The sequence below is a fragment of the Halictus rubicundus genome, chromosome 1, assembly GCF_050948215.1.
Source record: "Halictus rubicundus isolate RS-2024b chromosome 1, iyHalRubi1_principal, whole genome shotgun sequence".
Lineage (NCBI taxonomy): Eukaryota > Metazoa > Arthropoda > Insecta > Hymenoptera > Halictidae > Halictus > Halictus rubicundus.
The window spans coordinates 5,209,318-5,230,515 of record NC_135149.1 but is presented as its reverse complement, the minus strand read 5'-3'; the positions used below and the strand labels follow the sequence as shown (position 1 = coordinate 5,230,515).

Sequence of the window (21,198 nt, the reverse complement as noted above, 5' to 3'; positions counted from 1 at the left end):
ACTTCTAACTTAACAAACGTTATACCGTAACATTTACAAGCACCTACTTTCTTATAAACCTGAACACTGTACTGTTTAATATTGGGTTCTCCGGAAAGGTCGTGCCGTTTTTCTGTAGGTGGCATTAGGATAGGTCTGAATATGTCAGAATGATTGAAAACAAATGGTATATGTACATATAAGAAAACAGAGTGAATTATAGGCATTTGATGAGTTTTTCTTCCAAAAGCTGTTGGAGCTTGGTTGGGATGTTCTACCCCATTCACCCTATTAACCAAACATTACACCCTCAGATTTTCATCTCTTTAGGTCAATACAAAATTCCCATAATGACAAAAACTTTAACCCTTTGGTACACATAAAACATCATATTTAAAAGTTTTTCGCCGAAAAACGCACGTTGCGTGAAAGATGGAGAAAGATTATGGAACAAAATGGCATTTATAGTAATTCAATAAATGTATATCGAAATTTAAATGTACTGCGTGTGAGTTTCCCTTAAAAATCGGCACGAACTTTCCGGACCTAATCCAGATCTATCCAAAATTCGTTCAAAATGACAGTACAAACTTTAGTTAGGTCAAGTATTTTAATTTTTGTTGGAGTTGCTAAAATCCACGGAGAGTTAGATTTCTATAGCTATTTGAAAAGAATCTTGGTTAGGTCTGGGTTAGGTTTGGCTTTGGCCTTTCGGGTATCTAAAAATTCGAATAGCTTCATAGCCAATCGTTCACCTTAAATGTGAAAAAGACAAAATAACTCTGCTAACTGCTAACTAGTATAAATATGTGGTTATCATGTATAGAGCGTTGTGCGTATGCCTGCGTCGAATGCGCCTTCCCACGACAATATTGAAAAACAATTTAGGATGGGTACAGTCAATGTCGCCAGATCAAGACTTGTCCCCCCACTCTAATTTCCCCTTCTACCGCGCTATTCCCCACGCTTCCGCCGGGGCCCGGTCAAATGACGCGTTTCGTCTCTACCGGGCATACTCCGGTACTGGCAGAGAGAGGGTAACTTTTCCCCTCAATTCATGCTCCCTCCCCTCATCTGGCGACACTGCGTATAGTATGAACCAGAGTGGAGATATTGTGCGGGTTTTTCGTGCATGCGCGTCAAAATCCAGTAATGTATTATTTTGTATTGTGGCGATAGGCGAAAGTAGTAGGATACTATTATTGGCAGGAAAATCCCGAAAGAGTTCAAGGCGAGACGACGAGACAAGCGTGCTACGAATTTGTCGTAAGTCATTATTAATATTTGATTTACATACACACGTTATAAATTCATTTTTCAAAATCAAATAATAACAAATTTTGCAAAATTGTGCGGGGTGATCCAGGTACGTGGTTTTAGGCAAACTTTTACTTTACTGACGCTGAAATCTTGACGCGTGAAGAAAGAACCCGACACAGTATCTCCACTCTGGTATGAGCTACGGTGCGTGAAGTATTAGATCGTTCTATTTAAATGTGGGTAATTATTTAAACCAATATACTGTATTTCTTATCTTATATTATCGCGTAGGAACAACAATTGGTACTAAACCGAGACTCGTGATGACAGGAAAGAAAATAATATAAAGTATGCAAGAAGTATGCATGTCGTGTTGTAGGTTAGAAAACAGACTCTGTGCAGTAACAACAGTTTTTTGCATATATCTCGGGAACGAAGGTCGTCCGGCGGTAACATGTACAGGAAAAAGTTGTTCCGAATTATGCTCCCAACCACATATTTCAAGGTTATTGAAATCGGTGAGGAATCCCCTATTGTCAATAATTACCAAAAAATGGTTGTATAATTCGATTATCTTAAGAAATTTAATTTAATTATTTTCGATTATTTTAAAAATGTTTAGAGGCTCTGTTTTCTGAAACTCCATTGAATAACTCTGATAGAAAAGTTTTAATCAGAATTGTTAACGTGGTTGCTAAATCAATCAGTTGCACAACTGTAGGATAAATCGGGATGAAATGGATCACAGGACAAACCAGATCAAAATTAGACCATATTTCTTGTATCGCCAGAGAACCGTTCATTTTAATTGTTCATATTACACCATCCCGCTCCCCTACATCTACTCTTCGTTAACTGTTTGGGTCATTAGTTAGTGGCAGTACAAATGTAGTAATTTTTGTGAGAATTTAAAATACCTAATCTGCAATTTAATTAAAATAAACAACATTTAAAATAAAACGGCAAACTTTTCGTATACTGTCCAAAAATATTTGTTATGTATGCTTTTTTAATACTATTGTACGTATAATGTTAGCAAATCTATAAAGACAAATACAGTCAGTCTCATAATTGATGGCACACATTTTAAGTCACAATAACGTTTTTGTAAATGGACCACACGACTTTAGTTTTTCTGCCAAGCTAGCTGGATTAGTTTACAAGATGATATGTAATGATGGTTTTCAAAAAATTGTGTATTTTCTGAATTGTGAAACAAACAGTAGAGTTGCTTTTCACAACATTTTTATTTGGGCTTGTTACGAAAAATGTAAAAAAAAATATGTTGTAAATTTATAATATATGTTTCGACACTTATATATTCGACACTTATATTTCTTTATATAAAATCTTCATTGTAAGCGATTTCGACATTTTTGTGCTGTTATTTCAAAAGTGATCACAGGCATGGAACTAATTGTAAAATAAAATAACATGATATTGTATTTGAAATAATACGTTAAATCCTAATGTTATTCCAGAAATGCCCAGGTCTGCTGTACACAATAGCTAGGAAACTATTGTAGTTTGAATTATGGAATTAACTTGAAATATAGAGAATGGATTCTATTTATACATTTTTAAATTACACGCAACATATTAATGTTTATCAGACTAAAAGAGGAATATTGTACAGCAAATGGTTAAGCGATTGACTCGAATCACGAGCAAATGCTTTTGATGATTTCTACGATTTGTCTTGCGAAATGTTGAATTCGTAAATTCAATTCTAGACATATTTGTGGGAAATTATTATATTAAATTCTATCTCTCGTGAGATAGAAGTAGAGAACATTATTCTTTCTTTCAACGTTAACCCACTTAGCCAAAGTGGCGAGCTAGACTCCGGCACTAAACAAATGGCTGAATAGGTTAAGAAAGCAATGCCATTCCTGTATCGAAACACTCAGCGATTTGCCTCGTGTTTTCGTTTGCTGGGATAAATATTCGCGGGGAACGTTATGCAATAATTCAAAGTATTCGCGGTAAACTGTCTCGGCGTTGAACTGGAAGCGGAAACGGCGATTCCGCTAGGATTGATCGGACATAGTACAGTTTGACCTAATGAAGGGATTTCATGCATCTAACGGAACATCGCAACCAATACTTGTGTTAATTGCTCCTTACTGTACTGTATAGCCTCTAAAACAATGTACCGGTTTCTACGAATGTACACTTCCTGACAAAACAGTAGTGCATGTCTGAATTTTAAGTATCAATAGTCCAATGTGTCCATTAGTCTACGGATGTTTATGCAAATTTTTATTTTCATATTCTATTTCAAACAGACCAGGGACAAACCTGTTCTCTCTTTTAGTTACCTTTTTATGGTTTCTTAATGAAATTACATGTATTGAAGTAGTTGCGTCTTATTTTATCGTATAATATTATCGCGCTGTTTATGTAGATGATATCTGCGGCAACATTAGCGTGTCTAATGAATAATGAAAATTTCAATAAACATGTGAAAAATACATACGTTCATTTCGTTTTCGTGTATTTCATAGTTATAGCAATTAATCAAATTTCTAAATAATAACGTAAACATTCGCTAATTTTTTAATTTGCAAATTTATATGAAAATCGAGTATAACGAAATAATAAGTTTAGAAAGGAATAAGAATTGTATGTACAAGCAAATTTTTTAGCTTCGCTGTACAACAACAGTTTAACTTTTCCTATTTTATATTTGCTTTGCGCCTAGCACTTACGAATATATCACCGGCTTGTAAATTTATGGACACCCTATATACATATTGTACTCCTGAGACCATTTAAACTTTATGGATGTCCTTCCATTTTGTCACAGAGTGTACACTACATTCATTTACGTACAGTGTGTCCCGTTTAAAGCAGATCGCCTCGAAAATCAAATGCCTCGAATAATATACGTATTCTAAATGATTTCAACAAATGTTTCAGATAAAAATTGTGCAATGGAAAAAAGAAATTGTATATGTCGTACTCTTTGTTCTTTTACGTATGGAGAAGTTTTCTTCCACGCTAGAATTTTCTAATCTCTTTCCTGAGAACTTTTATTAATGGAAAGATACCGTATGACTTCTTTTCGTAGAAATTCTTTAAAACACTCCCTTCTGGCATCCATTAATTAAGTTTCTGATAGAAATAGCCTAGATAACCTTCCATTAACCCCCTTTTAACGAAAATCTAACTAAGGCCTGATTTTCATTAGAAGTGACAAAAAATGTGAGTGTGACCCTACGTGACCTCTGTTAAACAGAGTGCCCGTTTCATTTTCAAGGTATATAAACCCGTTTATTTTCATTCTCGTTGGTCAGTAATCGTGCAGTCACGTGTAGAGTCACGTCGCGTTACACGCATATGCGTCAATTCTAGTGAGATCGGGTTAAAGTCCCTTTCGAATCAAATTTTAACCTTATAGATTCCGTTAGTTCGGTATAGATTCTATTTGGCATTTCATAATTGCTCTCTGACCTCGCATTGCCAGTGCGTCAAAACCGTGCATCATAGGTAACAAATTCTTTAATTGTATACTTGCTATAAATTCATTCGCCACACCAACACTTGTAACACAAATTTCAATTCAGAATATATTTGTCTTGTTTGGTAAATCGCGTAGTCTACAAACGCTCAATTATTCTCCAATATTCTAATCTAGTAATTGAACGTTCCCACACGATACAATCTTACCGCTAGGATTGTATCAATTAAACTACATGTAAGTTACGAGTCCTACTAACTATCCTAGCGGGTCCCTGATTTCGCATCAGGTTCGTCTGTGAGTCATCCAACTCCTAGCGGATCTCCGATTTCGCATTGGGTTCATCCGCGTTGTTACACAACCTCCTAGCAGCTCCCCGGTTTCGCACCGGGTTCGCCTGCGTGTCTCTCCCAGTGACTCCCCAATTTCGCATTGGGTGCGTTCACGAAGTTTCATCCTCTTAGCAGCTCCCTGATTTTGCATCAGGTGCATCCTCGACGTCTATTATCCTAGCGGCTCCCCAATTTCGCATTGAGAGCGTCCGCGTACCTAACTAACAAATTGAAACCATGTTCCTGGGGTAATAAACCCTTCGCCGGTCTCTCGCGTTGCTCGCAGCCCTGGCTCGTAACAGTTCATTCAATAACATCTTGTGAAGGTCATATTAACACGTTCACAGTCCTATGTTCCACATATTGCTCACGAAGAACTTGAATAGAACTTAAGGGGGCCTGCAGGCACTTGGCCTTAACTGTCACGCTATGTTACGCTGTGCCTTTTTGTTGTACATGTCTTTGCTACGTCTGTCCAGAGCCTTTTTTTCGATACGAACACTAAATCTCTCGAAGTTAAGAGAATCTCTCTGCAATATACGTATATGAACTTGCAAGGGTCAAAATCTTGACAAATTGACGCTTCAATATTGCAATGAGCAGTTTAAAAGTGGTCACTTGTGTTTCCTAAAAGTCCAATCTACGTCTGTACAGAGCCCAAATTGCGAATTTCTACCTCATCGTGGAGTAATTTGTAATATTCGGCAGAAAACTCGCTTTCTGAAGCAAGTATGACGTCACAAGATGGCTGCCGCAGAGAGATTCTCTTAATTTCGAGAGATTTAGTGTTCGTGTCGAAAAAAAGGCTCTGTAGAGACATAGCAAAGACATGTACAAACACGGTGGTATGCATTTTTAATTGATTACTTACTTATTTAAGACGTAAAATGTCCAGAAAAAAAGGCATAGCGTAACATAGCGTGACAGTCAAGGCCAAATGCCTGCCGGCCCCCTTAAGATATTGCATGTGTCCGAAGACAAGAAGCTGTAAACAAGCTGTAAAGTTTTTGGAATTACATAATGTAATTTCCTTAAAAGAAGACTTGCTATTATTGCTGTTAAAAAAGCCATTGTCTGTCTCTCCATTCAAACTTGTATGCTCGGACTGTGAACGTGTTAAAATTTTCCAATAAAAATCTGCATTTTCTACTACATATTCTTGTAGCTAGCATCGAGATGTTTTCAAAATACTACATATTTGTGTGTCCTGCATAATCAGTCTAAAAATAATCTTCCAAATTCGACATGCCTTTGACATTAGTATTGCCTGATGTACTACTCGTCCACCAAAAGATGGTACATAGAATCTTGCAGGGATCTACGCTCGAGAAGTGTCGCCAGATGAGGGGTGGGAGGACGAATTGAGGGGAAAAAGTTACCTACTCTCTGCCAGTACCGGACTATGAACGACAGAGACGAAATGCGTCACGTGACCTGGCCGCGGCGGAAGCGTGGGAAATAGCGCGGTAGGAAGAGAAATTAGAGTGGGGAGACAAGTCTTGATCTGGCGACATTGCGCTCGTGTGCTCGACTATCAGATATCCCCACTTCGCGCTACACGTCTTCCGCAATTGGTCGAATCGCGTGACGAAGACAGCAAATGCACGTATGAGTGTGACTCGAACAGAACGATGTGGTGATGTTGAGCCAGATCAGGAAAATTGATTCGAATTGAGGGGAAAAAATTATCCTCTTTCTGTCAGTACCAGATTAGTCACGTGACATTGTGACACATACACGACAGAGACGAAACGCGTTACGTGACCGGGCCGTCACGGAAGCGTGGGGCAATAGCGTCATAGAAGGGTTGAAGATAGAGTGGGGGGCTCTGCGCTAAGCACCTATGGCGATCGTTCCCACCAGAACCTAAGCGTAAGAGTAGGGTTAGCTGCCTGGCGTCAAAAGTGAGATGTCAGAAATCCCCCTGCACCCCACTGTTGAAATCTCTGCTATCTTTTCGCAGACAGTCAGTACATACACCACACCGTCCAACAAAGAAACGAATGATGACAATGAACAATTCTAAAAATTCAACAATTTGTTGAAATGTTTTTCATCGAAATTACATACCATTTTAAGAAATCGTAATCCATCCGAGGAAAATAAAATAATGATTTTATTGTGCTACAGCATAAAAAGTTGTAAGTATTAAAAGTACTTAATTTCGTAGTTCATGGAACAATAGCAAAGGTAAGTAAACAACAATTATTTTCTAAATTAAATTAGGCCCAAAATTTTAAAACATTTCTTATTGCCGGTGACCATTGACTACGTCCAGATTTCATCAACGTAGGCATTACTGGACAGTGGTAAATACTTGCGTTTAACAGCGAACATAACCATATTACATAACGACCGGCGAAAAAATGCACCTAGGTAAATAAAATATCAATAAAAATAACAAGAAACAATGTTATTTCATATTATACATTGATTTGATTCGATTCATTCTACACGAAATGAGTAAGATTTTTTGGTCGCATTCGTAGCAAGTACCGTATGGTAATATGGCTCAAGTGTTCGGTAACTGGGGCATTGGTAACTGATTACCACAAATTTCTTGTGTCCGTAAAATAATACCAAACATCGGATCAAAATTTAGTTAACATTTCCTTTACTTTTTAACAAAATCGTCCAGAAAAATATGACGGTACTGAGAAAAGGTTGATAATCACAAATAATGAAAAATAAATTATGGAATACATAGCTGCAAATTAACAAAAAATTTCCAAGTCGTCACTAAACGTCCGGTAACAGGGTGCCTTTATCCTAAGTTCAGATCAGAAAGTTAAATATCTTTACATTATTCATCACAATTTTTAAATAATGTTTTTATACATTATATAGTAAACTAACCATAATATCTCAAAAAACCCAAGATGTTTAATTTTTTAAAATTATTCCTTTTTAAAAAAATTTGAACGTTTCGCTTTAAACCGGACACATTGTATATCTACCAGCTTGCCAAAGGCTGCAATCGTCCTTTGGGACGGAACAAAAGAAAAATAGAAAAGTATGAATATTAGAAAATTCGTCATATGGACGGAACGTGAGTTCGCGATCAAAAGATTGCTCGTGATAAGCTTGTGTCTACGGCGGATAGTGAGTGGTAGGATGAGAGTGGATGGAAGAGCAAACCTTATGAGAGTTATGAGCAACGATGAGTCATTCATCGTCACGAACAACGAGCATTGAGCGCAGGTGGTTTGGAAAGTCATCTCCCTCGAGTCAGTTCCTCCATGACTAGGTGTTGTTTTAAATAAGATTCTCTCTATTATTAAAAATTTCTACACACAATAAGACACGTAATTGCAATACCGACGCCAAATCTGCTAAGGAATTCCAAGCCAATCCTTACTTTCATTTATATTCATAACCTATAACTCTGCAATAGTGTGGGAAAAGTGAAGGCACGAGGTAAACACAAAATACAGTGGCGGGCGAAAGAAAGTTTAAAATTGGAATACCTGTCTATGAGTATCAATAACTTTAGCACCAGATGGGTTTTCAAATGTTGATAACATTCATCCAATCTGAGACTGTGGATTTTATGCATTTATTAAAAAAAAAAATGCATTGGTGCTTAAATAAAAAATTGTATAGACATTAGAAGAATGACTTATTAGAATTATTAAAAGAGGAAATGCAGTTTTATTTAACTTCTGTTTCGTTCAAATGACGTGGACAATTTTTATTTTGCATAAAGATCCGCAGTCGAGTTATGATATTAACAACTACATAAGTAGTGCACACGTGTCGATATTTCATATTCACAAAAATATAGAATTAAACTTACTTTTATCCAACCTACTTGTTTCATTGTTTTAAATAAAGTATCAGTATCTTCCTTTGTAGTTTTCTCGCTTTCATTATTTTTTAACATATAAGATAATATTTTATAAAAAAAAAAAAACAGTGCTGATTTAAAATAAAATGTCAGTTCATAGAAATTGTGGTAGTGTCGCATACATATGTAACCATTTAAACTTTAAAACAATGCATCATTTTATTAATACTTTTTAAAAATATCTTCACATCTTATACTATATTTATCTAATATAATATAGAGGGTGATTCTGGGAACTGGGATAGGTTACTGCTCCTTTTTAAATAAAAATAGAAAAAAAAGATAGAGGGAAAATTCGTATTGCATAATACGTCCTAACTTCTTATGACCTTATTTTTTATGTGGATGCACCGGTGCACCCACCATGTGTAATTGCACTTTATTATTTTATGCACTCGTTTCTTTTTATTATCCTGCGCATGAAAGTACTAACCCAAGGTCATCCAAATGTCAATACTTCACTAGATATTTTACATTTTATGTTCGAAACGTACTTTATTGCAATAAGTATCCAAACTCTCTACGTGAATTGTAGGAACCGTGTAGAATGCCGTGTTTGCAATAATGGTCACATTGTTTGTAAATTCAGAATTGAAATCCATTTTATTCCAGGAAACTTCATTGCGGCTACATGGATTTTGGATACGAATTACAGATTCAATTAAAAAGTATGCAATTAGGAACGCTCTAATAGTCAATTTCATCTCTTCTCGCCCCACTGTGTTCTCATTTCAATTTTCATTCGTTTATTATTTTTTTACTTTCTTACATCCAATTTCTATATTTCCTTATTCCAGAGCGACCCGTTTGCTTCCTTTTACTTTTTCACTTCTTTCGTCTTTCTTTTCTTTGGTAGTTCAATTTCCCAACAGCTTCTCTCAGCAGCTTCCCATTGAACTTCCTGTTTCATTTTCTTCATATTCCTCTCGTTATTAAATTTGCAATCTGCGTCCTTCGTTTTACGTCTTCAACTTCTTATTTACGTTTTCTGTGTGCATACACCTTCGAGCCTTAAATGATTTATTATTATGTTGTATTGGTAGATACATTTGAAATGTCATTTTCGTTCATTGTTTCTTCGAAGCATTAGATATTACAATATATCAAAATAATTTCTACATGTCTTTTTACACATTTTTAACGATTAACTAGTGAATCAAAATAATAATAAAGTTAACGCGACCTTTATAAATAAACAACATTGTAAAAAAGATAATAATTATAAGACTGTAAACCTTCGCATACTTGCGACATTTGCGTAAAATAAGACACGCTCGCATTGCCGAAAATTAGTGATATTTGTATTTTATTTGTACCATAAGGTACATTTTAGTTGGCAATAAAAATTTTTCTTTTATCTTGATTTTTATAAAACGATCAGGTAATTATTTACAATAGGGGATTCCTCGCTGATTTGAACTGTTGGATGACCATGGAAAACTCTACCGTTTTCTAAAGACTAAATTTCCCCTTTAGGGCAGGGAGAGTCTTCGCCCATCCCTCTGACCCCCCCCCCCCGCCCCTACTGCTACACTCTTCTTTTTTCCACGCCCGAGTGCGTGTAATAAAAATGTACTGTTTATTTTATATCTAGATTGACTCTTATTAATATTCGAGCACTCTTAAAAAGACGATTACTTTTTTGATATTGGACCATACGACTTAGTTTTTTTAAAAGCTAGGACAATTAGTTCCTTACATGACGTGAAAAAAATTTTTGAGAAAATTGTAATTGGTCGAAATCACAGAGAAAATACTGAAACTTGTTTTTTACAACTTCTTTAGGTGGACCTACATTGAAAATTTAAAAGATTTGAGTACATACCAATACGACGGCACCCTTATCTGTTAACGATGAAAATCGCACATCTTTACACACACATAACTGTTGAACTACTGATCTCCTAGGATTAAAACTTGGATTTTTCGAATTTTCTTGTCAAAATCTACAGGATCATATAAAAAAAGTAAAAAATTTCTGATTTCCTGAAGTAAAGTTTAGCTAAAATATGTATAATTGATACAGATCTACAAACGAACTTTTTAAATTTTCAGTATAGGCCCACATGAAAATATTGTAGTAAACTAATTGTTCTAGCTTCTCAAAAAAATGAAAGTCGTATGGTCATATATTAAAAAGTGCGCCTGAATAAGAATTACTGTATATCTAGCATGGCATAGATTCTCTGGTCTAATCAAATATTTTTCTATCTATCTGTAACCTAAAATGCATCAAAAGTTGTCAACGAATTTGAAAAATACGAAACAATTACATTCATTCATTTTCAACAATATTATGTTGTTTACCCCGAGAAAGAGCGCGACAACATTAAAAAAAAGGGTATCACGAAATTTTTCTAAGTTATTTTTACGACTTTGTCAACTTCAATAGAAACGTAATTATAAATCAGCTCAATTGCTGGAATCACCTGGTACAATGATATTACACAATACGTATTTATTCTCTTCCCAAAGTAGCCACACTTTGTACGATATGACCTGAACGAAGAGTGTCGGAACACGCAATATCACGCGAGAGTAATAGAATAATTGTATATGATTGAAGCATATATGCGTGTTTCCCTGGACAATGAAAATAATAAGGAGACAGCAATAAAGGGGAAAGTTAGAATACGACCAGATGGACAGTTTGGTTTAATTGGAATTTCTAGCATATCTGTGTAAGATTAATGTGGTATTGTATAAATCTTGTTTGATTTGACTAATATTAGGTCACCCGTTAAGTCAATGTCGGATGCGTTTGTATTAGTTACCCAAACAAATTATCACCATTTCCTATATGACAATATGAAAAACATACTTATATTATATTTTTATATATTTTATCACTAAAATTGCAAGAATTGTGCAAGGAAGAATAAGAAAATTGTTTGGATTCTCAATACATTTTACGGCATATTTTTCTAATAGAGAACTACTGGCGATTAAGGTATCGAGATTTAATTTAGACTATAAGGAACATCTTCATTCGAAGAAACACGATATTGAATTTATGCTTGTATATTGGAGAGATTTATACCGGGGTAGATTCGGCCATAGATTTGGACATTTTAAATTTGCCGCCCTAAGTATGTTTCGTATAACTGTAATAATAGTGATATAGTCCTCGAGACAGTAATAAATTAATACCGATTGAGCATTTATGCAAAATAAACATTTTCTGCGTTAATTACGTAAGATAGGAGCGAAATAAAAAGTTCTTTTTCTCTTTAACGATTACAAAAAGTTGCAAATAACACATCGATGCTTCTAAATCCTCCTTTGCGCCTATACATTTTTGTCATAAATGCATCAAATCCGCAGTCTAGTGCAGAGCTGCTCAACTTCTTCCTCATCGCTGCTTTACGATCCTATTTCTAATCTAGCGGCTCCCCCACTAACGGATACATTATACACAGAGAGAGGAAGAGCTACGTCACCATCCCTTCTTCGGGTAACGTCTTTCCTGCCGCCCCACTACTACCCACTCGTATCGCCACATCAAGACTTGTGTCGCTACTCTAACTTCCTCTTCTACCGCGCTATTCCCCGTGTTTCCGCCGCAGCCCGGTCACGAATTGAGGTAGAAATGGCAGTGGGGGTATAGGAAAATCTGGAAGATATTTCTCCGAATTTTCCGTACTTTCCCATAAGGGGAGAATTGTTTATATGGGCGTGTGAGCCGAGCCTCTTATAGGAACACGTAGTTCCAAGAAGGGAGCAAGGTAACACGATATAGACTAAGCAGTTGATAATGCATATTCTTATGAATCCAGGTTTAAGAATACAATCATTTCAGAAGCTTCTACCGTTTCTAACTTCTCGACGTTTGCACATTATATTTTATGATAGGTATATGTAAAAAACGGGAAAGAATTCATCTAAAAAAGATCGTTTAAAACACTGTACAAAAATCTCAGAAAAATTAATTTAGTTAAAAAATATATCTAGGCACAATATAATAAATTTTAAATAAATTAAAAAAAAATGTGCTACGGGCCCTAGTCTTCCCTAACTAAAAATGTTAAGCGAGAAGCCAATTTATTATCAAGATTTTGAATTACATGTGTTTTGAGAAGGAAATACAGCAGCATTGCTGAAAATAATATTTGTACCGCTTCGAAGATGTTCTATCGCTCCGTCCTTGCGGAAAGTGGTTTGATCGTTTTCAGGCAGGATATTGTCATCTTGAAGATCAGCCGTGGTCCGGACGTTCATCTCTCGTAGCCGGAGACAAAATTGGAGAACTAGTGGATGAACCAAACAATCTTCCGTTCCAGAGGTTGTGCGAAGCGATATTTGGAAAGACTTTCGTAAATCCGGTTGGAAATTTCGATCACATCCACTATATTCTTTAGGCACCAGAGCTGGGCGAATTTTATTTGAAATGAAAATAGGAAATAACTATTTGAAATAATTTATTTCTCACTGTTATTTTCAATACAGTTGTTTGAAGATAAAAATAATATTGATTTATATGACATAATATTTCTTTATTTGAAATTTCTCAAAAGAAATAATTTTCAAAACAATATTTGCAACAAAGGGTGCCAATATAAACTGGACTCAAACCTGATAATCCGGTTAGCTGATAGAGTTTGAAGAAAAATTTCACAATCATTTGAAATAATTGTTTCACATAATTATAATATAAAATAATATGTTATTTGAAGTAATATTTCAAGTAATGTTATTTCAAAAGTGATCACAGCCATGGAAGTAATTACAAAATAAAAAAACATGATATTTGAAAGTAATTTTAATAATTAAAATTTATTCGTTATGGTTACAGACACGTACGTTGAAAAGAAGGCTCTAATTTTCTTCTGGTTTATTGCTAGTAAAATATACTACAACTATCTTCTCTTCGGTTTTTTCTAATATTAACCATTTACGAAAAAAACGCTGGTACAAATTATCGCGAACACCCTGTATAAGAGGAATATACATAATGTATATATATGTTTTATACAGGGAATATATACAATGTGTTCACAAGAATTCTAGCCAACGTTTTTCTTGCAAATAGCAAATATTTAAAAAAAAGTGAGGAAATAAAGTTAGTTAGTTAGTAATTCTTTTTATCTGCATTATTTTTTTAGAAATGAAGGTGACCTTTAATTTTTTAAATGGTATGCTATGTATTCTTTTATGTGATACGAAAGCGTGCGTCAAAACAAATTCGTTCGTATACGATATAATGATCTTCAAGGACATACAAGGACAGAAATGAAAGAAACATTTTGAATATGTTTACTATTTGTAAGAAAAACGTTGACTAGTATTTCCGCGAACACCCTGTATATTTACAGTAATCGACGAAATAATTCGTATGGAATTACGATAAAGAATGTATGCAGTAAGAAAACATGTAATGTTATCGCAACATATCAAAATCTTTAACGTTAGTTTTTAAAAGTCTCGAACGTCAATGAAAATTGCAAATTCCAAGAGGTTGAAAAGAAACTTCCTGAAAGCAGGTGCACCGTTTACTTTCCATCTTTATTACCTTCCAAAAACTAATACCAGCAAAGGTAATCCATTAATGTGAATTGATACTGCTTCCGCATGCACTTGAGAAGAAGTTTTATGATAAGCCGAGTTTTTAAGAGCTGCAAAACTATTCAAACAAATACATTTTCGATATAATCTTCTGTGTACGTTTGGGCGAATCATTTTCAAATATTAATGACGTCTACGTTGATCGTTATTTTGATAAAAAGATTTTATATACATTTTGCAATAAAGGAATGGGATAACTGTACATACTCTACTTTCGACGCCTTAAAAAATTTATAACGAAACAGCATACGAAAGATAATCAATTTATAATTTTCTTACAAAACTTTTTTTATAGTGTGTTTAATAAAGTGTTAAATAATAATTTCTGCAATCGTATTTACACACCGATTGCATGTTATAGTGATTGCGTGTCACGATTTACTATCCTTACCTTAATACTCATACGTATAAAATGATGAGGAAGGGCGCAATTGCATCCTGCAAGCGCATCGTTGTATTTCCGGGAATTACATGGGAGTTCAGTCCTTCTCAAAACCAACTTTCTCTTTTATCATTTTCTTCGATCTGAAACCGAAACAAGAAAAAGGATATAGAATAACTGCAGAGAAACTTTAAATGAAGTTGCACTCGTAACTTCAACATTTATCTTTAAATTATAAATATAAAATAATTAAATAAAGTGCAAATATTTTCTATAATATATATTTTTTTTTCTATAATGACAAAAAAATCTTAGAGGTGTTACATACGGAGACTCTGTTTACGTGAGTCTCTTACTCCCTCCTTGAAACCACGTGTTTTTTCCCCGCAAGAGGTCCCGACCATTTGCCATGATAAACAACTACGTCATCAGAGGAAAGTGCATGCATATGGGAAAATTTGGAGGGATGCCTACCAGATTTTTCCATACCCCCACTGCCTTCTTGTGTAAACAAATCTTAATATAAATAAAGGGTCCAAGTTTGCTCATGAACGGGTTAGTTTGAAACTGAAAACCGAGCGATACGCGTCGTGAGATCGGGTTCATAGTTCCTTTCGAATCAATTCTTTAACCGCTACCTCCGTTATTCAAGGCAAGTCAGCTAACATAACCCCGCATTTCTCAGTGCGTCAAAACCGAGAGCAACGGAACTTAGTATTCACGACAATCCTTCGCAATACACAATTGTAGACCCCTATTACTTTTATATTCTATTATTGTCAAACATATGAGAGACTCCAAACTCATTTCCACATTCTTTTGAATTCCAGTAACTAGTATTTCCCACATACAGTAACGAGCAAAACTAAGTCTATTTGAAGCAACATAACTTTTTAAAAATTAGATTAAATGACTTGAATTTTATTGAGAAGTTAGAAGGATTAGTTTATTAGACGAGGTGTAAAAAATTTTTGAAAAAAATTTGAATTGGTCGGAATTGCAAAAGAAATAGTAAAAGTTGGTTATTTCAGCTTTTTTATCTGAGCCTGTATTGAAAATTTAAAAAATGTGTTTGATTCGCTTGAATAAATTATATCCATGGTGAAAATTTCACCGATATTGGTTAATTCGTTTACGAGTTATAAACGATTAAAAGTGCGATTTTAAGTCGAAAATCGTGAAAAATGACAATTTTTCCACTTTCAAGCTTACCCATCCTATAGTAGTGAGCAAATCGGTGATGAAACAGGCATCGGCTAGTCCACGACCTATTCCTGCGTAAGCAAACAAACCTCGGTCTACGCATTGACTGCCCTAGCCCTCGGCTCGTAACACAGGGAAATGATTTTTTTAACAAAATTATCACTGTTTAAGTATGAAAGTTTCTTCGAGAATGGTAAATATAGAGTTCAAATATTTTTTGGACCCATTGTCCATGTCGCCAGATCAAGACTCGTGCTCTCATTCTAATTTCCCCTTGACCAGAGACGTCTCGTCTCTGTCGCGCATACTCCGGTAGTGATAGAGAGCGGGTAACCTCCTCTCAATTAGTGCTCCCTCCCTTCATTTGGCGACACTGCCCACTGTATGTATTTACCTACAGCGATTCATTTCTTCTCTCTTTTTAAGGTAGATGGTAAAACAAGGTTGGAAGTCGACAAAAATAATGATACGTACAATTGCATTCGGGATGAGGAAACTATTTATTGAATATATTGAAAAATTGCGGGATAACACAAACGCGTGCGCGATCTCGCTGAACACAAAACAGTAGTGGGGACGGAAACATAATAACAATTATTAATGTTCAAGAAGCATGACAGAGGCGCTATGCGCCACTGTTAAGAACATCGCTCCCCCGAAAAGGGCGCCGATTGCAAATTCCATGAATTCCATCAGTCGAAAGTACGATTCAATTTTCAATGTTACTGTTTAAACAATGTTACTGTTTCTATTTGCGAGAATGGTACCATTATTAAATTACCATTTTCATAACCCATACAAATGTACTCTTTGAGTGATTCAGTGGTACGTTAAAGCAAATTTGAGTCACTTGCACTATCTTGTCTCTGTCACTGAAAGCAGCGGTACAAAGATCAACGGCTCGTGACCACATGTCCCATTGTTGTCCGTGGCACGACAAAAGCAGCAATTGTTCGTAACGTGGCATTTCGCCGGATACGGAATGTGGCTACATGCTTCACCAACTTTCCCAACGCGACGTCTTTTATCATGAAGACGCCCGTAGACTTGTGTCAGATTAATGTTGATTAGTGCGGGATTAAACGATAAAAATACCCGCGGAACCATTTCTCTGCATAAACCAGTTTGGGCACGAATCATTTGATCGAAACAAATAAATATGTATTGATAAAATGATCCATGAATTGTAACAAAGAATTAAAAGCTTAATGATGAACCATGTTAAATGATTGAAAAGTTTCCGTTTAGTACTACGGTCAAACCTGTTTTTGTGCGGTCCTTTTCTATGCGATTTCTTTTGTGCGATTCTTTTTATGCGGTTATGAATGCCAACGGTGTTGGCATTATAACACCTGTTTTGGACTACGACGAGTAGTATTGAATTATGTGCATTTTGAAAATTTCTCCATGTTTAAAATGAGAAATTAAATTTTTTTTTAATGTTTCCATGTGTAACTTAATTATTTATTTTGTTTGGAAAGCACTTTCTCGCTATTTCGTAAATCTTTGACATATTTTCTAAGTGAGACTTTAAATTTTCTTTAATATGTTGTAAAAAATTATTTGTTATAGCAATTTATGAAGTCCCTATCTACCGCACAAAAACAGGTTTGACTGTATTATTTTTTTGTTATTTTCAAACAATTGATAAGTATGTTAACACGTGATTACGATGCTTTCCTTTTACTTATTATCGTTACGCTTTTCTTTTTTCATTAGACGAGTTAAAATGCAGTTAACTAATTATTATTTTGTTTGTAATGTACATACAGAAATTACAGATACATGATAATGGATTTGGTTTCGCTATTTTTTCCAATTTTATTTTATTTATGCACGGCATACGAGGTATGTTACTAGTCGATAATAAAGACGATTATTCAGACCAACTGTAGGAAACAAACAATTGCACAAAATGACGGAACATTGTAACCATTATAATTATAAGTCATGGTTGGACTGGGGATTTTGTGCATTTTGTGCATATTAGTCTGAATTTATTAAAATTATGAGGAGAAGAAAGAAACTGTCACTCGACTCCAATTCCACCATATTTTGCATAAAAATTAGCATCCTAGACATTATGCATGAATTATTGGAAAAGACTAAAACTTGTGCATACACCTAATAATGTAGAATATTATATTGGGTCATTGCAAAAGTCTTGATACATATCTAACATATGGTGTTATTCCTGTAGCAGCGGGATTGCACTGAACGAATAGAACATATGCATGATATCATTGAAAAGAGTACACCTTCAGTTGTTTTTAAAAAAGTAATTGTCATGTAATGCATGAGTTTCGAGAAGGTTCGACTGTTCCTGCTACCGTCGAAAACATGTAACAAGTATACGGAGATCTTACACCATCCGTGTACCTAGATTGAGACTTGTGTACCGACTTTAACTTCCCCTTCTACCGCGCTGTTCCGCACGCTTCCGCTGTGTCCCGGTCACGTGACGCGTTTCTGTCGTGCATGTGTCACAATGCTACGTAACTAACCCATACTGGCAGAGAGGGGGTAACTTTTCCCTTCAATTCGTGTTCCCTCCCCTCATCTGGCAATACTGTACACTGACTTCGAGAGTCGATGACGTAGATTCGACTACCCCCATTATCGCGCTCCGGCCTTACTTGACTTACAACAGAAAGTTCTGACGTGTGGCTTGTGAGCCACACGCGGCTCCTTCCCCAGGTTAGGTTACTTTTTCCACTGTTAGATTTCATCGTTATGTAGTAGTGAGTAGTGGGAAGCTCCCACTACGAGGGGTAACCGTAGAACTTCGTCCATGTTCCCGTGTCGCTACTACCGCCCCACTAACTCTACGGCTACACGTCAGGCCTGGGCAACTTTTTCCCCACCTTCGCTTCACAAACCCCACTACCAGTGTGCAGCTTCCCCTACCACTGACCACTTAATATTACCCTACCGTGCTTTTACGCAGCATGGTGGGAGGTCTTAGGAGTGGGAAGAAGATTCGCGTGTGACTCGCGAGCCACCAATTGCCCAGGCCTGCTGTACGTAGTAGTGGGAAGCGGTTTGACAAATGGTGGGGACCTTGCGGTTCTCGGAGGGAAACAAGTTACAACTACCTGCCTTACGATAGTGGGGGGGGGGGGGGGGGGGTAACCGATTCTACGTCACCGACTCTCGGAGCACCAATTGCCTAGGAGCGTTGTAGAGTATGGGGTTAACCAGTTAACTGTGGAGTTTAATTTGAAAAATCCCTCACGGCGCGGAATTAAAATCAAGTAATGAGGAATATATACGTCGAACGCAGGCCAAATGCCGCTATTATATATTTTACGAAAACAGTAAAACAAAATGAGAAAGAATTACGGTTTTATTCGAGAAGAAATTAACAAGTCATTAACGTTAACCGCACCGCAATAGAGTTTCGGATTGACGTGCATACACGTCGAACGCGCTTAACTGGTTAAAGATAAACTGAAAATCGTATCACAACTTTTGCAACGACCCAATACTATATTGTGCTTATAAATATGTTAATTTAAGTAAATAGTAACAGTTTATTTTAAACCTAGGCAACTGATTTGTCATGACTATCAATGCCTCGAAACGCTAGCCTGTTAGTCTGCTTTCATTACTACCATATTGCTCGAACTGTGTAGAGGAATATGTACGTCGCCTCATACTAATACTACTTAAAACTTGAAATTATGGTTCAGTCAGTAGTATAAAACTGCATATTTCACTCCTAGAAGGGGACGGTGTGCGTGAGCAATCAGTTGTCCAGGCTTGATTTATTTATAGCTCAGCATAGTGAAATATAACATAAAACTATATTTAAGTAACACGCGATTAACTACTTAACTAAACACGTTACCTTTTACAACTTTTCTATCTGGGCCTGCATTGAAAGTTTAAAATGTACATTTGGAAAATATGTGTCAGTTATACATATTCTAAAAATTTCATTGAAATCGGTTGGGCGGGAAAAAACGACAGACATCAGAAGGTCTAGGAATATTTAGATTTATTACAGTTACAGGCAAAAACACGGGAAAAATCTTTTACCATCTTTAACTGTGTACAGCTCATTGCAATGTTGACTCATTTTGATGTAATTTTCAGAATGTGTATAGCTAATACAGGTCTACAAACGAACTTATAAATTTTCAATATAGACCCACATAAAAACGTTTTAAAAAACAATTTTTAGTATTTTCTCCGCAATTCAGACCACCAGTAATTTTGTTCAGCCGCGAGATTCCCTTGAAAATCCGCGGCATCGCGATTTCAAGGTGGGACCAGGGACCGATCTCTGGGACAATATCTTTACCGTTTTACTCGCGGCTGACAAATCTGCACAACCCAACATTTGGCGTGCAGATGGTAAACACGTTTTATGACACGGGCCTCTAGGGCTGTTTTTGAGAAAGTCGCCTTAACCGAACCTTTCTTAATTGCCCATTAGAAGTTTCCTCGCGCCCTCAACAGCTAACCGTACTGTCATAAAACGTGGACTTATAAAGGTGGTATCGCGGAACCATCCGACGGTCCCCGGCCGGTGAACATCGGGCCTACAGCTGTGATTTCGCCCGCCGAAATCCAGCGACGTTGCCACCCCGACAACCGAATACCCCCACTCCACACCAACTCACCCCGAGTGCAATGGAGTGGAGTTGGGGTAAAATTTAGTCTAACTACAACTCCCGCACAAGGAACAACTAGTCTAGGCTCCGGAACTGGTCAACCACGCGGACCAACCGCTATAGTTCCGTTTTCTCCGTTGCAACAGTAACTTTCACTCGTAGAAATATTACCATCCTTATCGTCCGAAAGGATCGTAAGGTCGCACCGAGTAGCGTCGTCGAGCACCGTCGGTTGAGGAATTTACGCCTCCTCATAGACTCTACGACAAAGAGTCTGCGCCGCGAAACGTGCCCGACCGTCGGAAATACAAATTTTATCAAAATTTCTTTTTCTTTTCATGTCGTAAACCAATTATTCTAACTTTTCGAAAAAATCCAAAACGTATGGTTCAGCCTTAAAAAAATTATTGTCTTTTTAAAAGTGTCCCAATATTACTGTAAGTATGTATAATAAATAAATAATTCAAATTGTAGGCAATTCTTAATATTACCTAACGCATAAAGAATAGTTACAACGTGATAAAAACATGAACGATACACATGATGATATA

General features: G+C 36.2%; 1 protein-coding gene and 1 long non-coding RNA gene across 7 annotated transcripts in view; both read right to left on the bottom strand.

Moving 5' to 3' along the window:
* The window catches only part of LOC143353625 (uncharacterized), a 180,710-nt gene that overhangs the window by 85,299 nt on the left and 74,213 nt on the right, over positions 1–21,198 (bottom strand). The window lies entirely within an intron of this gene.
* LOC143353336 (uncharacterized) overlaps positions 1–21,198 on the bottom strand; it is a 171,482-nt gene that overhangs the window by 80,528 nt on the left and 69,756 nt on the right. For all 6 annotated transcript variants that reach the window (XM_076786615.1, XM_076786624.1, XM_076786580.1 and 3 more), the window contains exon 3: positions 14,835–14,968. In XM_076786615.1, coding sequence (XP_076642730.1) covers positions 14,835–14,846 — 12 coding nt within the window. In that variant the 5' untranslated portion in view covers positions 14,847–14,968. The remainder of the gene's footprint in view (positions 1–14,834; positions 14,969–21,198) is intronic.